This window comes from Pituophis catenifer, unplaced genomic scaffold (genome assembly GCF_029215685.1).
Source record: "Pituophis catenifer annectens isolate HBS135680 unplaced genomic scaffold, rPitCat1.0.hap2 SCAF_1, whole genome shotgun sequence".
Lineage (NCBI taxonomy): Eukaryota > Metazoa > Chordata > Lepidosauria > Squamata > Colubridae > Pituophis > Pituophis catenifer.
Genome location: NW_027256881.1, coordinates 176,675,683 through 176,697,599, shown reverse-complemented (window position 1 = coordinate 176,697,599; position 21,917 = coordinate 176,675,683). Strand labels below are relative to the sequence as shown.

Below are 21,917 nucleotides of genomic sequence, written 5' to 3'. Positions count from 1 at the left end.
AGCTTTATGAAACATCAGAGGAGTGGAGTAATCCAAGTACTGTAAAGGAAAATAAGAAAGTCAAAAAGTTCATTTTGTTTGGAAAGCAGATTTCACGTAATCACAACTTATTTTCATGTAGAAAACAGTGTAAGAAAAAAAATATAAAAATACATTATGGAGTATTATTTTGTTGTATGACAGATTAATGTATTCAGAGTTTTTGAAATAATGTTTCAGTAATTGGTGTAAAATTGTTCACTTCTTAAATCGATAGAATTGTAAATGATATTTTTAATATCCAAATGAATCTTATCTTTGTTCTCAAAGAAAGGATACTAAGTTTAGCTTCCACTGTATTTTAAAACCTTGAATGTATAATTAAGACAGCTTTATTTTTTTGGAAGTTACTGTCATCTTTTTTTTAACAGAAATATTACACAAGGAGAAAGTAGTAACAGAGTTTTCCCAGTGGAGGGATGTTAAAATATGTTCCATCTCAAATCTAGGTCTACTTCTTCAGAATTTGTTGTGGGGGCAGGCAAACGCAATTGTACCACATTTTTCAAGATGTTAAAAATAAGTTAATATGATTTTTCCATCAATCAATAGGCCATGAAATGGTAGATACATTTCAAGGTAAGTATAAACTCAGTGAAGGCTTAAAAGCTGCATTTTTTTTGCAAAGGCTTATCCCTATGTATTACTTTCAATTTCCTGATTTTTTTAAATTAAATGGGCATTTGGTGTGTCACAAAGTACTTCAGTAACACTGTTTCCTCCTCCACCCCACAATCATTTAACATACTATTCTTTGAACATAGTTCCAAAGAATTCAAAATAGAATATCTTATTTTGGATTCTTGTATGCAAACATTTTATCTAATTTACCTAATCCTTTTCTATTTCTGATGTGGCATGTACAACATTGATAAATTGTCTGGAAAAAATGGAGCAAATCCAATGTGTTGCCCATATATGATTTCTATCACACATTTTTTAAAAATTAGATGATTATTTATTTATTTATTTTATTAAATTTCTATACCGCCCTTCTCCCGAAGGACTCAGGGCGGTGAACAGCCAGAGGATAAAACACAGGAAATACAAAATCTAAAATAAATTAAAACAAATTAAATAATTTAGGCTGAATTTTAAAATACCCCATAATTAAACAGATTAAAAAATTATGTTTAAAATTTAAATTTAAAAGAGGAGATGATTTAGGCCAGGCCAGCTTGATGAAATAAAAACGTTTTAAGCGCGCGACGGAAGGTGCGAAGATTGCAATTCTGTGCTTGGTTGAGAATGAGAATGAGAACTGTTGGACAGGAAAAAAAGGTAAATGTGAATTGAGCATCCTGGAGACTAGAAACTATGTTCCCACCATGGTTCCCATCTTGGTATTTTGCCTTCCATGAATGGATGTTTTGTGATGATGGCTGTGTACACTATAATTTGGAAATGTACATCATATTTTCAGTTCTGTCACAGGTCCAACAGCAATGCCTACCCTATAGAAAAGTTGAATGTAATCTGCAATTCCCAATTTTTTCCAGGTTCCTAGGGGACAAGAGATGCTCATACTTACATATCAAGATGGCACTATTGCACTCGTATATCTTAGTCTGTTGTGCACTGGTTTAAAACTTGTCCAGCCTTTTTAAACTGAACATTCTATATCCTTTCAAGTGGCAGAAGAAATGTGTAAATTGCTGGATTTTAAATTACAGTTCACAGACCACAGGACACAAGGATGGGTATTAGTGTTTATTTCCTGCTTTAAAAACCAATGCTAGCGCCAATCCAAATTGGGTGACAAGTTAGTTTGAAATGCTCCATCTTAACCTACATGTATAAGCAGAAAGCAGCTTTTCTTTCTCTTTAGTCAACTCCCAGATGTAAGGAAATGAAAGGATTGTTTCTGCCTGTACTGTGTACAAGGCTATATGTCATAATAAAGTTTCCTGTAAAATATTTTTCCCTTCTTCCCCACCACAAGTAATTAAAATCCTCTTAGAGCATTACCCATATCAAGCTGGATGTTTTTCAATTTCATTAAAATGGTTTGTCAGAAGGATCTTCTGCATTTTGTATATAACCTAATGAATTAGAAAGTAAAATTCTTAAACATGACTTAATTTAGAGCCCATTCCCCTTAAACAAATATATATTCCCCTAATTCCTGACCAGGAAAAAGCTATTTTCCATAGAGAGAAACATCAGTTCTGCTGTTACCTTTCCCTCTCTTAACATTACAGAAAGCTAGAGGGTGAGAGACTTTGATCATTACAAGGTTCAGGTTGATTTCTTACTTTTTGAAGTGCTACCCTTATTTCTTCTATGTATGTGTATATATGTATGTATATACATAATACATAATATAGTCATTCATCTATCCACGAGACAGTTGTCTTTCCAGAGCAAATACTTCAAGCCCAGCTCTTACAATCTTGGCTGAGAAGATAATTTTGTCTTCAGGTTTTCAGCAAGTTTATCCAAGAATTCAAATGTGTTCAAATAATCAGAGCGTTTCACACTGTGATTAAAACAAAGCAAAACATTAGTGTAAATTCAAGAGTATAAGAAATGCTCTAACAAGGTATCTATTTTTTATACAGGTAGACCTTGGCTTACAACAATTTGTTCAGTGACCTTTCGAAGTTACAATGGCCCTGAAAAAAGTGACGTATGACCATTTTTCACACAACTGTTGCAACATTTCCATGGTTATGTGATCAAAATTCAGGTATTTGTAACTGACTCATGATGGTTGTCCTAGGGTTATGTGATCACCTTTTGTGACCTGACAAAGTCAATGAGGAAGCCAGATTCACTTAAAAGCCAAGTTAACTAACTTAACAGCAATTCAGTTAACAATACCAAGAAAGGTCATAAAATGGATCAAAACTCATTTAACTGTCTTACTTAGCAACAGAAATTTTGGGCTCAATTGTTGTAAGTTGAGGACAACCTGTAATCAATGGGTACATGTATCTTACATTTTCAAAAAACTGTGTTAGATATAATTTAGTTTGTCTGGGTTTTTTTTTTTTGTGTGGGTGAAACTCTTAAAAACTCATACTTAGCAGTTTGAATAATTTCTTGACTTTGTACTTGTAACTAAAGCATATAAATAGGTTATCTTTCAAATGCTAGTTACATTAGCACATACAGTCCTAAATCTTTCTCAAAATGTAGAAGAGACATTGGCTGCAACTAATCTTGAAAAAGCATTGCAATCATTAGATTTTATAATGTAGTTGTCTCCAATCTTTTAAATGATTTTTGATTTGATTTTTATTATTAGACAATTAGTGTATTTATTAAAAATTTCCGAAAAACAGATAGGACATTTTAGTCACCCAGAGTTATGTGAAATGGATGGCCTATACATTCATTAAATAACTAAATAAATTTTAAAACATTTTAAATATTCAGGTATTTCTCTGAAACAGATCACTTACTTAGGCAGCCCTTTAATGCAAGCAGACAAATCTTTTGTCATGAAACCAGCTTCGATTGTCTCTACACAGACATCCTCCAAGACTGAAGCAAAATTCTGGAGATCTTTGTTGTTATCTAATTTTGCTCTATGAGCTAGACCTCTGGTCCAGGCAAAGATGGATGCTAGGAAAATAGAAAGAGAGAACTCAACAACACTGTTCAAACAGTATTGCCTACACTATTTTTTTTTCTATACTCTCAATCTAAAAGAGAACCTAACAATCTATGTTGATTGTTCAATATGACTATTGATAATGTTCACTGAAGTAATTCCACTTTGTTCTTGAGCAGATTTTAGAGAGTAGCCTGTGGTTACATAGCTTTGGTTCTTACCAAAGGTGGTAAGAATTCTCCTACTTCCCATACTTGGAATCTCTTCCCTTGAATAGCGTTCATAAGATTAACACCAGTTAAATAATTAGAGACTGGTTAAAGATTGCTTCAATCCTGGAAACAAGTTTGGCTTTTATATTTATTTCAATTTAACACCATAAATGACGTAGTAATAGCCACATATATAATGAAAACATTCCATATTTTTAAATGTAATCTGATAGGCCCACAGGATTAATTTTGAGTCAATGTTTTTGCTAATAGGCCTTAATGATTTCAAAGGTTCATTGGAGCTATGCTGTGATATTTATTCAAGACACTATCTAGGTTAGACTGGGAATGGTGGAACCTACTTACCTATGGGATTAGTGGAGGTCTCTTGGCCTTTCTGATGCAGGCGATAGTGACGAGTCACTGTGCCATGAGCAGCTTCAGCCTCAACAGTTTTGCCATCGGGGCATATCAGGACACTTGTCATCATCCCCAAAGATCCATAACCTAGACAGGAGAATGAACTAGGCAATTAGGGCACTTGAAAATGTATCACTCCTTGTTTGGCAACTCTTGACCCCAGCAGGTTTAAAAAGCAGACAGAGGAAACCCAACTAACCTGACTACTTATTTTTATCTAAAATGCTAGGAAAACTATCAATTTGGGGGTGGGAGGAGTGATTATCTGGCATTACTGATAACTGTTATGGGAAGTAAACTTTTTTACAATTTCATTCTTGTTTATTCAAGAATAAAAAAAAGTTTGTTACACTAAACCTGATTTGATTCAAACAGAAATTTGATGTGTGCTTTTGGAAAATATATATGAAAATATAAATTTTATAGGCAGAATAATACCTTTCCAGTAAGAAGTGAGCAAATTTATTATCACACAATAATTATGTGTTACACCACCCCCACCACCCCCAAAGCAACTGGTCTTAACTTCACTTGGAAGATGTAGCATATAAACCAGGCTTCAGACATTAACAAATCCAAAGAAACATCAGCAGTATTAGGGAAGAGGTGATGTAGACCAAATGCTGAATTTTCAGCGTTTATATTATTCTCAAAAAAGAACAATTATAAAACTATAATTATGAGCTGAAGCTTCCTAATGAATTATACACAAAGCTACTTCTGTCAAGACTTCTGTAAACCTCCTGAATATGTTAATTGTATAGTTTTAATGGCCAACATTAAGAAAATCATATGGTTGCCCAGTAATTTTGTAGCAATGCATTCTAACATGAGCTACATACGACCATTCCTTCCCTTTTCAAATAAGGTTAGCTCCTTAACTAACAGTGACATACAGGTAGTCCTCAATTTACAACAATTCATTTAGTGACTGTCCAAAGTTATGACATCATTGAAAAAAGTGACATGACAGTTTTTCACACTTAAACTGTTGCAGCATCCTCATGATCACATGATCAAAATTCAAATGCTAGGCAACTGACTCATGACGGTTGCAATATCCTGGGGCCATGTGATCAACTTTTGCAACCTTCTGACAAGCAAAGTCAATGGGGAAGACAGATTCACTTAACAACCGTGTTACTAACTTAACGAATCACAGTGATTCATTTAATGGCCTTGACAAGAAAGCTTGTAAAATGGGGCAAATTCACTTAACTGAAATTCACTTAACAACTGTCTCTCTTAGCAACAGAAATTTTGGGTTCAATTGTGATTGTACGTCGAGGACTACCTGTATTTGGAATTATACTGTTAGCGAGAGCACCTATAAGTATAGTATTACCTTGCATCCTTTTACAAATTTGAGTAAGATAGTTGAAGTTCTGGAGCATACTGCTGTTCAGCATGATTGCCTAGGTGGGATGATGATAATTTTCATCAGCTGTTTGCTAGTGCTTAGAATTTATTTGCCTTTCTATGTAATTTAAATTCCCAGAAGGTGGCACTACCTAGTGAAACCTAGCTGATCTTGCGAAAGATTTGATTTGATTTGATTGAACTTCTATACCGCCCTTCTCCCAAAGGACTCAGGGCGGTGTACAGCCATATTAAAACACATATAAACTCACAAAATTTAAAAACAATTTAAAACGAATATATAAAATTTGGCCCACAAAGTTAAAAACTAACAAACACCCAATTTAAAATTCGTATTAAGCCAGCCCGGCCTGTTGGAACAAAAGAGTCTTAAGGGCGCGGCGAAATGTACGCAGGTCGGGGATCATATGAACCTCTAGGAGCAGCTCATTCCAGAGGGCTGGTGCCCCCACAGAGAAGGCTCTCCCCCTGGGTGTCGCCAGTCGACATTGGTTGGCCGACGGCACCCTGAGGAGCCCCGTTCTGTGGGAGCGTATTGGCCAGTGGCAGGCTATCGGTGGCGATCTCATATTTATCTCATAGAAGGCGATCTCATATTTATCGAAAATACGAAGGCAATCTCTGTTTATCGAAAGATAAACAACAGAGAGCCTAATTGTTCCTTGGATACACGTCTTAAGGTTATAGGCTAGATAAGGAAGCTGGAAAAAGTGTTCTAGATTATGACAATGGCTATCTTCAAGAGAACTACATGGACATACCCATGTTGACATCAGGAGTGAACTGTGCCATTGCATGCCAAAAGTTGGGGGAATGCTGGGGGGCCGCAAGTGCATGTGTGCGGGGGAGGGCCCGGGCACATTGAATTATTGGTGTGGGCACGCACACGTGCAACCCTCCCCCCGCGCTCCCCCCCGCTTTTGACACACGACGGCAAAAAGGTTAGCCATCACTGCTCTAGACATTTGGTTGGCCTTTGCTGAAATACTGCATTGAGCTGACTTATAAGACAGAATAAAAACTCAGCAAGGTGATTCTGTTTATATTTGTAGTTATTCTGTGCAAAGCTATACATCTGGCTAGTTATCATGCTATGAAAATCAATGCATTAGAGGCATTAAACATACCTTGGGCAACTGAGTCAGACTGCACATCACCATCATAGTTCTTGCATGCCCAGATAAATCCTCCCTCAGACTTTAGTGCTTGAGCCACCATGTCATCAATCAGTCGATGCTCATACCAGATGTTTTTGGCCTCAAACTTTGACTTGTACTCTCTGGAGGGGAAAGAAAACTGAATGTTATCTGTGTTTGTCACAGGTCTGGCATATCTCATGCTTTCGAAAGTCTTCATAAAAAGAAAGTAGGAGAGGAACTTTAAATTCTTTCACTACAACATTTCTTTTCTGTATTTAATGTCATCTGGGAGATGAGCATTTTATCTGAGCAAACAACTTTTTTTTCAATATAGAGAGAGCTGTTTTAAGCAACTAAGAACAGATTGGGAAAACAAGTTAGTTTCATTCACAAACTTTGTGAACCACTCATGCACAGTAAATATACTGCAACTTTGCAGTTTTGTTAATTTTATATTCGTAATCCCCTTCTGTTCATAGTTTAATATCCACAATTGGTTCAGTATCTTCTGCATTTAATTTTGAAGAATTCATTTAAAAAAAGTTTCTGAGAATAAAGTTTCAGAGTCAGGAATTATTACTCCATTATGAAAGCTTACAAAAAATAGTAGAGTTTTTCTAAGAGATAGCCCTGCAAGTGAAAATATGTAATAAAGTATTATTACTTGTCGTAGATTTCCTGAAAGATATCCTTAAAGCGCCCATCGTATTTTTTCAAAATGGTATTTTTGGTGCTCATGTAGAGAGGCCAGGCTTTAGACAATGCCATCTGGAAAGAACTGTGGGCAAAGTCCTTGATGGATTGGTCAAGGTTATACATCCCCAGAGCCACACCTCCGCAGCCTGCATCACCGAAAAGAGAAATATGAAGTGAAGAGAGCATGTAACCAAACTTTTGCTTCGTAACAGCACAAGAGTTCACAGACTTTTTTCTTTCATATAAACAGTATTTTCAAGGCTTGATTGATAACCAATTCATATCACTAGTTGGCTGTATATTAGCTATCATAGATGAAAATTTCCTTATGTCATGTAACCATAAGGCTCCAAACAGGCAACAAAACTCTTTACTACATGGAATACCAAGTTGCTCACTGATGTTCATATCCATTATTATTAGTGTATATATTGTTACATTAGCCAGGAAACCACAGTTACATACTAACTGTGCAGAATAGTTTGGCTGTCAATTTACCAGCTCTGTTGTAGGACATGCCTGCATGCTTCCCAAGGTGCGTCATAGGAGGCTGAACTGGCTTCACACTAGAAAGAAAGACAAGTGGCTCTTCATGCAGCATTATCCAAGGCTCCCTGTCTTTCCAGAGCCACCTCATAACTGGGTGCCACAACTGGGAAAGTTCAGAACTGGCAGGAATCTGATTGCCTGTGTGAAGCACCAACTCGTCTCCCACCAAAATTGGTACCTATTTATCTACTTCTATACTTCTATAGAACATTTATTTGAACCGTTAGGTGGACAGAAACTGAGGTGAGTGATAGGAGCTCACCCCGACACACAATGCTAGGACTCGAATCACCGGAACAGCATCTCCAGTGTCATTATGCCACTGAGCAACCGCGCCTCCCTTCATATTCATGATTCCAAGTCAGAAAGAGTAAAACAAAAACTGCAGAAATTAGAATTCACTTGCTTGTCATGTGAAATCTTTAATCGGCTAAAGTTTGCAGCCAAGAAACATCGGGCCCCTCATTTCCTCTAAATTATAGCAAATTATGAAATATATCTGAAGCCACATTTGTTTTGGTCATTTGAATCCTGTTGAACTCTCAAAAGGAACATGCCACTACTGAGCAGAATTAGAACTAATATTATGAAGAAAGGCAGACTAATGCTGAGCAAAAACCAGTTTCCAAAATGATGCAGAACAGATCACACACTAACTCAGGAACGTCAGTAAAAAAGGCTTACTGTATTTATAAACCAATTCCTATCTGGCGTGATAAACCTATACTGGACTTATTCATAATGCTACTGCCATTACAAAGGTTGCAGCATCTTGTGGTCATATGATCGCTATTTGCAACCTCAGATGCTTCCAACAAACAAATTGGGGAACCTGATTTTGCTCAATGACCACATGATTCATTTAACAATCATGTGATTTGCTTAACAACTATAGTAAAAATATTCATAAAATCAGATCCAGTCACATAACTCGCTTAGTGACTGCATCACTTGGGGATAAATATTCTGATCCCAATTGTGGTTGTGTGGAGAATTACTTGTACTTGTGATGAAGATAGGAAGCTTCTGTATTTTTTTCTTTTCTATTTCTCTGTTTTCCCCTTTTCTTTCTTTTCTCCATCTTTTATTTTTTTCAGTTTGTATTAGTTTTTATTCTAATTAGTCTAATAAAATTACAATGAAATAAATAAATTAGTAACATCTACAAAGAAAAAACACTCTAAAATGTTCATAAAAGTAACAAAATCCAAAGGTAAAGCTCAGAAATGAACATTACTATAGCAATATGATCCAAAGATAACAATTGGGAGTAACATTGGTCTATTTTACAGGAATACTGTTAGAAACTTAGGAATTACTACCTGGAAGCTGTTAAAATTATGGCCTCTAATTGCCAAGTTGAGAAGCGTGTAATTACATTAGCTGGGAATGAAACACAAAGATATAATATGCCTGGAGTTTTTTCAGTCACGCACCAGCCTGTACTTGTCACTCAGTACAAGTTGGCACACAGCATACAACTGTTTATTCATGGCTCCAATGTAAAGCAGTATACATACTAGAGCAATTTTATTGGCTGTGCCATAGCCATCAGTTGTTCTTTATTTCTTAATGCATGTTTTATTAAGTTGCACAGATATGAAACATTGTATGTCTACCAGTTAATACAATCATATCCTGCTGATTAAGAGAAAAATATACAGGAAACATGAAAGGAATTTGGCTCACATCTTATATAAATGTGTCTTATTTACATAAAGACCGAATGCAACAAAGCAATTATATTATTTCCCACAGAGAATCTGTAGTATCAACCTAAAATAAAAATAAGGAATCTGGCCACAATGTTGTGGATAGGTGAATGTAAGCCTTCAAACTGTCTTCAAGAAAGATTTTTCAGGTTACTATTACTACAATACATATATCACCCTTGTAGTACAAGTCCCCCTGAATGTTGAAAGTATTCTCCTAAGTACAATACTCAACCAAGTAAGTCAGTATTGTTATCTATGCCCAACACTGGCCAACTCAAATTCAGAGAGGGGATTCAGAAATGGGAGACATGGAAATCCCTTGCATATCACAAGATATTCTCTATTATCCAGGTTATCTTCCTAAACTGCAAAACTTTTATTAAGATTTTTGTAATTCATGCATAAGATATTATGAAACTTTCCATACAGTATGTAGAATGTCAGACCAATATTTTAAATGGTTCAAAAGTAAGGGATCTCAAGGTTACCTTTGTAATTCTTCCTATAATGCTTCACTTACTGCTCCATTTTATGACCTGTTTCTACAGAAATATACTTCTCTTACTTCAGAGATTATTTCAGCATTTCAAAGGAACTGATTATGAAGACACTATTTGTGCCTATTTGCCCTTAGCATTTTCCAGATTTGTCTCTAAAGCATCCTTTCCCACTTTTAATGTATTTTAAAGGCAGTTTTCACTATTTCCAATAAGAGATTAGGTTATTCAGAATTATGGAAATTGTAGTCCCATACACTAGAAGACATATTGGGGAAGACTCTTTTAAAAGGACCTGGAAAGCATGTGAAGATTTCCTTTACCAAGCATAAATTAGAATACTTCAGTATTTGTTTTTCTTTTCTTCTTTTTTTAAGTATAGGCATTGAAGAATAGTATATGAATTGTAGAAATTCTTCAAGCTATATTTAATTTTGTTAGATTTGGTATGGCTATCCCCTCCAGAAGACTGCATGACTTCTATAAAGTAAGGCAGATTTAGATGCATGAGGTTTCACAACCACTGTTCCAACAGGTTTCACAATTACTGAAGTCGGTTTTATAGCTATTTGTGCAACATCAAAGCAATCTTGGATCACTCTAATTTTGAAAATAATTAGGTGGAGATGAAAAAAGAGGTGGAGATAGTGAAAAGGATAAAAGACGCAATAGTGATAACAGAATCTATTAAAAAATCCAGGAAAATTACTTTCTGCACATTTCTTACACCAAGCACAGATTTTATGAGAAGGTAACAATGAGATTTCTCATCCACCCAGCAGACTGGTGTGCAGTTCCAAATCCATATTGTTATTAATCCCTCTACATTTACATTTTCAGATATGCACCTGGGAAATTGGCCAAATAGTACTTCATAGAGGCTTAGATGTAATTGATTCCAGTTGCTAATCTCGATTATGGACCCCACTTTTCCATTATTTAGTAGTTTGACCCTCAAGTGCCAATTATCTAATTCATACAAAAGCTTACAGGAAGATAACTGATTAGTTTACTGTCATTTCTTATAGTCTTCACCAATTTTCCACAACCAGCCATTTTTTGATCAACACTTTCTTTAATTCAAAATACCTACTTTCAAAATTATGGACCAAATAAGTTACAGGTTTGCCTCCATCCACTGGTGTGTATGTCATCTCTACTTTTCCAGGGCCAGGAACCACAAAATCAGTAGCTCTGTACTACAAAACAGAAAACAGTACCAATTTTGATGAAACGTTCTTCTACACAAAACCTGTCATAATGTACCATATCTATTTGGAAACAATTTCTATTGCTGTGCCTTGAGGCTGTGGGAAAGAAGATAACTCCTTAAATGGCTTCCTATATAGTAAAACTGGAAACTTGAATGCTATTTTGAAAAAAGGCTCAAACTACACTGCTCAAAAAAATAAAGGGAACATAAGCAGAAGACATCCAAGATCTGAATAAATGAAATAGCCTTATTAAATACTTTGTTCGTTACATACAGTAGTTTTGTGTTCCCTTTAGTTGTTTGAGCAGTGTATAAAGTACTGTATGTAAAGAACAAAGTATTTAATAAGGCTATTTCATTCATTCAGATCTTGGATGTCTTCTGCTTGTGTTCCCTTTATTTTTTGAGCAGTATATTTTAATCATTAGCCAAACTTGCAATTTGCTACTCATCTGTTCTAACCTAAATGCTATTACATGCATGCTTTATAACAATTAATATAATGCTGTAAACCAGATTGCATTTTGCTCCCCATTACATGTATTCTCTAATCAAGATTTCTAATGGTGGTAAGAAGTCATGCAAGTTAAAGGATAAACATAAAATATTGTTCAAGATACTCACTTGGTCACCATAAGCATGGCGGCCAATAATAATGGGTTTTGTCCATCCAGACACTAATCGGGGGATGTTTTTGCAGATAATGGCTTCCCTGAAGACAGTGCCCCCCAAAATGTTTCGAATGGTTCCATTAGGTGATTTCCACATCTGTTTTAGCTTGAACTCTTCTACACGCTTCTCATCAGGGGTGATTGTGGCACACTTGATTCCTACATTGTATTTCTTTATAGCTTTAGCAGCTTCCACTGTAACCATATCATCTGTTGCATCACGATTTTCAATGCCCAAATCATAGCTGCAAAGAAAGTCCCCAATAAATGACATTTAACCATAACCACATAGTCACTTCATTTACGAATGGCTCCATCTCCCAGATTTATACTGTACTAAGAAACTATTTTTAAAGCATCCCTGGAAAGGAGGCAAGATCTGGCCACAGAAATCCATGGAGAATCTCAAGATTTAAGCCCAGTGAAGGCAACGCACTAGTAAGCCTATCCAAACTCCAAAGCTAGTGGCAAAAGAATTCTCTTTTCCAAACTTCTTCCTTTTCCAAACATTTTAAAACAGCTTTGATAAATCAGTTCCAGAGCAAAGTCTGCCACAGGAAGCTGAGAGAGAAAGAGCTGGAGCTGTTTCTGGGGGAAAAAAAGCTGATGTTCAATCTGCTAGATGAATCAAGTCAACCTGGACTCCTAGTGACTTTATGGGTAACTCATACTAATTACTGAAAGACAAAATCTCAGTGGTGTCCAATAGCCCTTCAAAGGAACTTTGTGTTTGTACTGCAAGTTGGACTGAAAGAGCAATATCTTTAAAAAAAAATCAGTGCAGTGTTATTTACTGCCTTTATCTCCAAACGTCAGACTGATTTGAAAGAATAATGCACAATTACTTAGTAGAGTCAGTAACTTTAATACTCTTACAGAAAGTTGCAGCAGGGCAGGGTTTATAGACAGAAGGGTTTATTGCATTGCTTGTATAATAATAGAGGAGTGGAGTGGAAAAAAGGATAGTTTGGACTCTGAATCAAAAAAGCAAAAGAAATAATCTCGTGGGTTATTAACAAGGATAATTTATTCAAATTGCTTAAGATCTAGACTGCCTCTTGGGAAAACTTCAACAATTGCACAGGATCTTAGGTCTCAGTCAGGAAATTAGATGAATCCTGCTGCTGTGATGTGCCTTTTCTGTGACTGAAATAATTTGTTTTATCCTTGGGTGTCATTGGTTGTATGCTGTGGTTTGTTTTAATACTTGTACACTGCCCAGAATCACTGTTATGAAATAAGTGGCCATATAAACAATTGAAATAAACACTTTAATACTGAAGTTTATTAGTGTTACATACAAAGTAAACTGCAGGAATTTTAAAGAAAGGAATACTAGAAAATATCACTAATATATGCACTAAATTCTATATAAACCAAAGGTATTGCCCTAAATTGTATTGGTTAGAATATTTGCCCTTTTAAGAGAAGGACAAAAAAGAAATAAAAATATATTATCTGGGCTCCACTATGTCATAGAAATCAGACCCATGTAGTATTTTAGCAGCTTCAGCACTTGCAAAACAGCACATCTTGTTAGACAAGTGATCGCCTACCTTCCTTTAGCCTTCTGGGAACAAAGTATGGGAGAAAGTAGGGAAAAGTTCAAAATGTTCTGGCTTTCGTTTATGGTTGATGCAATTAAAAGAACTTGCTGTCCTTTTATCAAGGGGGTTCCTTTAATGGCCTTGATAACTAATAGAACAGCCAATTGATTAAATGCCATGTGATGTCACCTCTGCCACTGTAGCTTCTGAAGGTTTATGGAATATCTGAACTAAATGGAGTCCAAAAGAAAGGATGCAGGTTTACAACTCTCCACAGTTGACTTGTACTAGCCTTCTTTGAATTAGCAGAAAATTATATTAGCATGAAAGCTGTTGTCCCCATTGTAAATACCTAACTTTTCAACTCATTGCAGTTTGCAGAGTTCCTTCTAAGTTAATGGGTTACAAAGCTTAACAGAGTTTATACACCTTCAGACAGCCCTTAGACTTTATGGGAATAAGAGGAAAAATGGCCACTCTATATGGATAATTTAAATTTAAACCTGTCACAATCAAGGCTGGGATGTAATGAAGGCAACATAATGGGAACATGACCAAAAAATGCTGTTGCTAGGACCTTCTAACTTGTGGGCTGGGGGAAAAAGCTTTTATTAAGAAGCTATTTTCCATAGTGCAGTGATGGAATCTATTACATTTCTCTGATGGTTATGGCACTTTAAAAAACACACGAACAAATGGTGACCATTCAGTTAATTTGGTTAATTTAAAGCCACAAGACAGCCTTGGAAGTAGCTGGGCTTCGTAACAGCATCTGAATGAATGCTGCAATGTGAAAACAGATTCTTATCTTCAGGCCAATTCATGTACCTGAACCTTCCAGTTTTAAAGTAAAGGTTTGGTTAGGGAATGTCACAATTTGAAGAGCAAGGAGGCAGTTTTGAAAATATACACACGAAATATAAATTGTGTTATTTCTTCAGACTTTTTCAAGTACCAGAACTAACACTTAGCAAAAACACACATAAGCTGCATTTTCCTCACAGTATAGAAGATATACCTGTGAAGATCCAGGTCCAGGTAGGGAAAGATCAGCTTCTCCTTAATCAGCTCCCATATCACACGGGTCATTTCATCCCCTTGCATCTCAACCACAGAGCCTCCATTGATTTTTTTAGACATTGTGAGCTAATGGAAAGAAAACACATGAAGTTCTGATTCATCTCCAGCTTAACTTTTTAATTAAGACCAAAATCTGCTCTTAAAGGAAGTTAATTCATTATAAGTGTACATGTTTTGTACTTCTATATGCTTTGTGTATCCTGTCTCACAACATCAACCCTGAATTTTTAGTTTCTTTGAATGAAAGACAAAAGAGCAAAATAATTTTATTCTTCAAAAATAATTGGATATATATGGAATGTAATCACAAGGAATCTGCTTCAATAAGCTATGCAGTGAAAGACTGTGATCTGAGACTTCCAACTACAGTACAAACATCCTATTTGTATAACATCTCTAACAGGATCAATAAGAATAGGGATAACATGTTATGGGAAGATCAAAATTAGTTCAGTCAACTAACTCTGAAAGTTAGTGAATGGACCAGCCCTGAATTTCAGCTGGATGTGTCTGAGACAATTCATGTTTCAGAAATGGAATCTACATCAGTTGCATGTAAAATAAGGTTACTCAAATTGCTTCCATTGTGCTAGAGAAAGAAAATCATTAAAGCAAAAGTTGGGAATTGAAGTTGAGAAGAGGAAGACATTTCTGATTATGTAAGACACCAAAGAACAAATATGGTTAAAAATTGGAACTTAATATGTATGAGAAACAAACATCAACTGCAATAAAACATGAACTGAATGCTGGCAAGGAAAAGCATTACATGGTCAACATCTACAAAAATCAAGGTGAAAGTAGATAAAGATAAAATGTAGTATTGGCTTACAACTGTAACATTAAAAACAGAATCTAAAGGCTTGATTTTGGCTGCTCACGAGTAAATTATTTAAACTAATGCAATCAAAGTCACAATTGAAAAAATTGTCAAATTGATTCAAAGTCAGATTTTGCAAAAAAGTAAACTCCCCCCAAAAAACTTCAGATCATAAACTCAAGAGCAAGATGATCACAAAAACTTATAAACAACAAAATACAGTCACCAAAATGAATCACTGAAACATCTGTAAAAATTATCCTGTACCAGTAATAAAAAATTGGTAGGAACACATACTGGTAGCTGAAAAGTAATAAAAATGAAGTGGATAAAATATGGGATTTTCAAATACATAATTATAGTCTTGTCTTATATCACATCGGATTTAACTATGATTGAAAAGAAGGAAGTATGGATAAATGAGGTGGTAACACCAAGGGACAGTAGATTAGAAGACAAAGAACTGAAGAAAAACATGAAACATCAAGATCTGAAAATTGAAATTGAATGATTATGGCATAAATCAACCAAGGTAGACCCAGTGATTATTGACACATTGGATACCATATGAAAATTTTTTTGAATAACACAAAATGTGTGTATTGACAAAATTTCCATTTGTCAATTACAAAAGGCCACACTGGTTGGATTGTCACATATGCTATACCAATACATTACAACATCCTATGCTTTTAGGAGGAACACTTGAGTATGAAGGCCAACACTAGCTAAAGAACTGGCAGCTGTGATTTTACATTTTTTTATGTGTATGTGTGTGTAATTAGGCAGGCAGGCAGGCAGGCAGACAGACAATTACATTTGCTCAGGTTCTCGAGAAGGACTTGATAGTGAATAAAAATGCAAGATCCCGTGTAAACATCTGGCTGACCAAGCATAGAGATAATTTCAATGTGTATGCTTCCCAATATCTAAGCAACTAAGCAACTTATTTACAGACCACCTTGTAGCTGAATTATAGAGAATATCCAGAAGCTTCATCTGGTATAAAATGTCCTAGAGTACACGTTACGCCTCTGCTTCATGAGCTGCAATGGTTATCAGTTTGCTTCCAAAAACATTTCAAAGTACTGGTTCATGGCATGGGATTGGGTTATTTAAGGGACAACCTCTATCCAATTACACTTTCCCAGCCTATTGGATCTGGTAGAAGTAGTATGTTGCAGATTCCATCTGTGAAGAAGTTCCATTTCATGGAACCCAGGACATCTGCCTTTTCTGCCATGGCACCTGTCCTCTGGAACATCATCCTCTTTGAGATTAGATCTCTACCACCCTTCTGGAACTCCCTTAAAACCTGCCTATGTAAAAAAGCCTAGGAAATGCAAGGAAATGGAAATTTGATTAGTTGGCATTGTTTATTTATTTATTTATTTTATTAAACTTGTATGCTGCCCTCTCTCCCAAAGGACTCAGGGCGGCTCACAACAATAGAAAAAACACATAAAATTCAGTATTCAAATATAAAAACCAATCATCTGTTCTGTCTTAGCTTTTTATACCAATATTAATTTTTGTACTTGTACTTTGAATGTTTTTAAAATTGATTTTATGATTGTTTTGTATGACGCATTTGTCACATTTGTGAGATGGGCAGCCATATAAGTTTAATAAATAAAATAAAATAAAATAAAAATGTAGAACTTGTTCTGATTGACACTACCATACTCTGCATTTTGGAGAAGCCTAAATATTTGCACTCCAGGCACCTGCTTGTATAGCCAGCACATTGTTTTCCTTTCCTTAATAAAGTCTATTTGGCTGCTAAAGGGACCGTTTCTATATATTTACTTTTTGAAAATGAGATCCTTCAAAGGAAGATATTCAAGGAAATAAAATGCTCCTACCTGCCCCTTGACCTTAGTCAACAAAAGTTTTAAAACTTTAAAAAGTTCCATGGCCAATTGATAATCCCAACAGGTATTTGCTTACAAAGGTTGGTTATGAAAGAGCCATGACTTGGCAATTTTACCTTCAGAAGATATCTAACACTGTATGCAAGAATCAATGAAAGAAGCACATGCTGTAGGCGCCACTCTAAAATTACTTTTTGTAGTACTATAGTACTACTGTACTGTTTGGCCAGGCTATACTCATATGAGTATATAAGAATAGAACACTCCAAAATCATCAAACTGGCAGAAATACTTATTGTATTGCTGCAAGATATATTTTTAAAAATATAAAAATAATTATTTTCCTTATGGAAAGAGATATTTGAACATGAAATCAACAAACTGTTAAATGACACTATTAAATATAAATCAGGGTTTGTTACACAGATATTATAAATGTGATAAACTGTGATGAAACATCACGGTGAAGCAAAGTATTCATTCTGGCATAAGCTTTCAAGATCAATTCCTATCTCCATCATATAATGAAATGGCATCCAGTCCATAAAAGTTTTGTAGTGGAAATGTAACTTATGTTCATATTAGAGAAACATTATATATGACAGCCTGATTTGTTCCTTATGCCATCAGTCTTGTAAACTCGTAGGAATCTTTTTTTCCGCCATGTATAGGTATACATTCAAACTACTAGACTGATGTTTCTCTGTCATATATGTGTATGTAGGTATATACATAATAGTTCTTTTGAAAGCAGAATGCAACGAAAATTCATTTTAATGCTGATTAGTGTACATTTAAAGTGACAATAAAATTTTTAATCTATTTGCATATTTTACTAACCCATCATTCGACCATCACTGGTTGAATTAACTGTAACTATCAGAGCAAAGCTGCTTAAGCAAGTCCAAATGAACCATAAAGTGGCTTACTGCAAAATGCAAACATTATTACAGGTATTCAATTTACAATAGTTCATTTAGTGACCATTCTAAGTTACAATAGCACTGAAAAAAGTGTCTTATGACCATTTTTTACACTTACAACCATTGTAGCATCTGCATAGATGTGATCAAAATTTAGATGCTTGGCAACTGGCTCATATTTATGACAGTTGCACTGTCCCAGGGTTGTGATCATCTTCTGCAACCTTCAGACAAGCGAAGTCAATGAGGAAGCCAGATTCACTTAACAGCTGTGTTACTAACAACTGCAGCAATTCACTTAATTTTGGCAAGAAAGGGTGTGTGCCATCTCACTTATCAACAGAACATTTGGGCTCAGTTGTGGTCATAAGTCGAGGACTAGCTGTATAGGTTTACATTTGACTGGAGAAATAGCATCCATCTGCAAAATAGGTTCTCCTTCCTTGTGTCAACCCTTAAGACTTAGTTAGTACATGTCTGGGAAAGGGACTTGAAAAAAAGGAAAAGGTGTTGCAATTAGAAGAGTGCTTGCATAATATTGGATGTTGAAATAACCAGTATTCTGAAATCCATAATTAAACAGGCCTTATTGTAGAAAACACTAAGAAAAAAATTGTAGGCAAGATTATAGTTCTCAGAGATATTTTACATATTTTTCATTATCTTGTTGCAGAAATTGGATGTCAATATATGTCACCTCACAGCAAAATCAGCACAAATGCGCAAGGCTGTAGAGACTTTAATAATTGGCTGCTAAAATGATCCTTTTGTTTCCTGGGATTTCTTACCATTCTTTCCAGAACTACTTCTTTAAATATACTTAATAAAATCAGTGGACTTCAATGAAAGAAACCTTAAGTATGCCACCTTGAATGACATAAAGTGGGATATAAATGTAATAAACAAAATAAATACACTTCAAATTAAAATGCTGGTTTTGTTGGGCAGCCCCAACCACTATTTTATCTCATCAAGCCAAAATTGGGACCAATTATTTTGAACATTTCCACTTCACATTTTCATGGCCACACTTGTAATGGATTGTTGGTTCCCAAAAAACTAACCTAAATGCAGAATGCCATAATGTGATTATGATATAAATCCATTATCTTACACAAAGACTTCCAAACTCATAATCAATTAAGGAATAAACCTGAAATTGATTTTACTATATTGAATTTAACATAATTTCTGAAATAATTTAATTGTGCAAATATTACTATAACTATCCCACAATCCCACACATAAATCGTGATTAGACTAAAACTGGACAAAAGTATCCATTTGGCTCTCTTATTCTAGGAGCAAGGAAGTTGTTACAACATGCTATAAAGAAAGTAGTCTGCAATCAAACTTAACCAAACCAATATAACACAAAAGGTGAAAAGCTTTCTCAGCCATTTTGACTTCTATGTTTGAGGGTGGGGACAAAGAATCAATAGTGACAAGCAACTGGAAACCAGGAAATTCTAACACAAATAAGGATTTGTACAGCATATGAAAGAGGTTCATGTCATTTAAAAAAAAAAACCTGTCCAAAGCCGCAGTCAGACTAGGTAATTGCAGTAAAAACAGCAAAAAGGGCCGTATAACCTTATAATAGCATTTTAGTTTTTAAGCTATTTGTTGCTTCAGCGGCACAATAACCCTTGCCAGCCTTTAAGGCACTGCAGGGCTCGCTGCTTTTACAGTAATCATTTGGAGCCGAGTAATCCATGCACCCCGAAGGCGAAGAAATAGAGGAGACTCACCTCTTTGGCCAGATAGGAATCACTGAGCGACTTGGAAGACTTGGAAAAACAGGACTGGAAGATCCCAGGACGAGGAGAGCTTGGGTTGTCACTGCTCGTCTCGCTCCCACTGCCACGGTCGAGCTCTACGCTTGGGTAGCTGCTACTGCTGGTGCTAGCGGTACCGCCGTCGCTTTTACTCGGGGCGTAGACTCTGCAATAGGTTAAAAAAAAAAAAAAAAGAGCAGGTTTAAATGAAAGTCTGCTAGGGCCACACCTCCTCCCAGTCTCGGTAAGGCCCACAATAAGGTCTGATATTTTGTCCCTCCTTTACTCTCCAGTTGCCCAATAGAGAAAACGAGGAAAACCGCTTCGCCAATGCGCTCTTCCCACGCGCCTGTCACGAACCAGCGAAGGAAAATGACTGGAGAAGCTTTTTTTTATTTGAGGGGGGAGGGGGTTAAGAGCACAGAACATACAGAATAAAGAAGTGGAGTAGAACAAAGGTGATTTTATCATGTTCCCGCGGGTAGATCGGAGACAAGGACGGGGATGACGCGCTAAAGATGCAAGCTAGATATTGCAGCGAAGACAAATGCATTTTTTTTCTTGCTTTGTCTTGCCACCACTGGCAAGCGTAACCTGTCGCTTGGGCTGAGTCGGATGGGTGCGGGATTGCAAGTTTAGGATTTCGCGGACTGTCTCCGGCTTCCGAAGGTTTAACAGAACAGCTCAGGCTTCAGATCCTTAAAATGGTAGGATTTGATCCGGCTGTCCAAAGAGGCAGCTTGACTGCCGTTGATCTTTGATCTTGACCCTGATTAGTCGTGAGCAAAGAGAAGCTCCCAAGGACAAGCAGAGAATCCGCTGGGCTTTATTTTGACACTTGGCTGCTTTTCTAGATACAAGAACACTGAAAGCTTTGCACTCAGATAGCTGGCCTCCTTCACGCAAAGCGTCATTAATTCGTCCTCATGCAAGCCTAGGGGCCGATTTGTATGAGAAAGGAAAGCAAGAAATTAATTAAGGGATGTCATGGGACGGAATCACATGGTTCACGTTCCAGAAGTCGTGTTCGCTTGTCTATCTACATATTCAGGCCTCAGGAAAAAGCAGAGAGGCGTAGTTTCTCAGCCTTGACAGCTTTAAGATATGTGGACTTCTGTGGACATCTTAAAATTGTCAAACACTGAAGCAGACAATGCAAAATATTGACTCCTTGTAGGTATGAAATGGCCATCAGGTATTGCTCCTATAATTCTGAAGTGTTTTATATAGACTGGAGAACTGAAGGGTGCTGATATTTAAGCGCCCCAAATTAGTTGGGTTTTGAGTTCAAATCAGACCTTTCTGTCGGACATTAGCTGTCGGTAATTGGCTTATAAGACTTCACAGACGACAGCTCCCTGCATTCCATTGGTTTGCTATTGTACAGCCTCGATTTAACTGACACACTATTCTTTAGGAATTTATTGGATCAATCCTCACTAAGAAACCAAATCTGAGGCTGGGGTGCATGTTTTAGAAAGGGAGACTTATACATCATAATGGTATTTTCTCTGTTGCCTGCCTCAAGTTTCTTCCTTCAACATACACGCGAGTTGAGAGTGACGGGTTGTTATGTCATCGCTACCTGTAATACTGCTCTATGATTGGACCACCCGTTTTGCTGCGGGGAAAGAGAGAGCATGTTCGCATTGAGAAGCTGCAAAACTTCAGACACAGCCTCATCCTCAATGAGAATTGGTGCCCCGTTTCTCGTATCCACTTCGCGCGTTACCGGTCATTGTAGTATGGTACACTCGAGCTGAACGGCATAGAAAACGTTGGTCGATGATTGCCGGGTCGTTGGT

General features: G+C 36.3%; 1 protein-coding gene across 1 annotated transcript; it reads right to left on the bottom strand.

The window, feature by feature from the left end:
* Positions 1 to 1,736: 1,736 nt before the first annotated feature.
* On the bottom strand, positions 1,737 to 21,782 carry IDH1 (isocitrate dehydrogenase (NADP(+)) 1). Its single transcript, XM_070956785.1, has 10 exons — positions 21,698 to 21,782; positions 20,086 to 20,278; positions 14,656 to 14,783; positions 12,044 to 12,335; positions 11,300 to 11,405; positions 7,414 to 7,591; positions 6,738 to 6,889; positions 4,177 to 4,317; positions 3,447 to 3,609; positions 1,737 to 2,518 (listed from the first exon to the last, which is right to left on the bottom strand). The coding sequence occupies exons 1-10, from the start codon at positions 21,760 to 21,762 to the stop codon at positions 2,425 to 2,427; spliced, it is 1,512 nt and encodes a 503-aa protein (XP_070812886.1). The 5' UTR covers positions 21,763 to 21,782; the 3' UTR covers positions 1,737 to 2,424.
* Between the last annotated feature and the right edge of the window lie 135 nt (positions 21,783 to 21,917).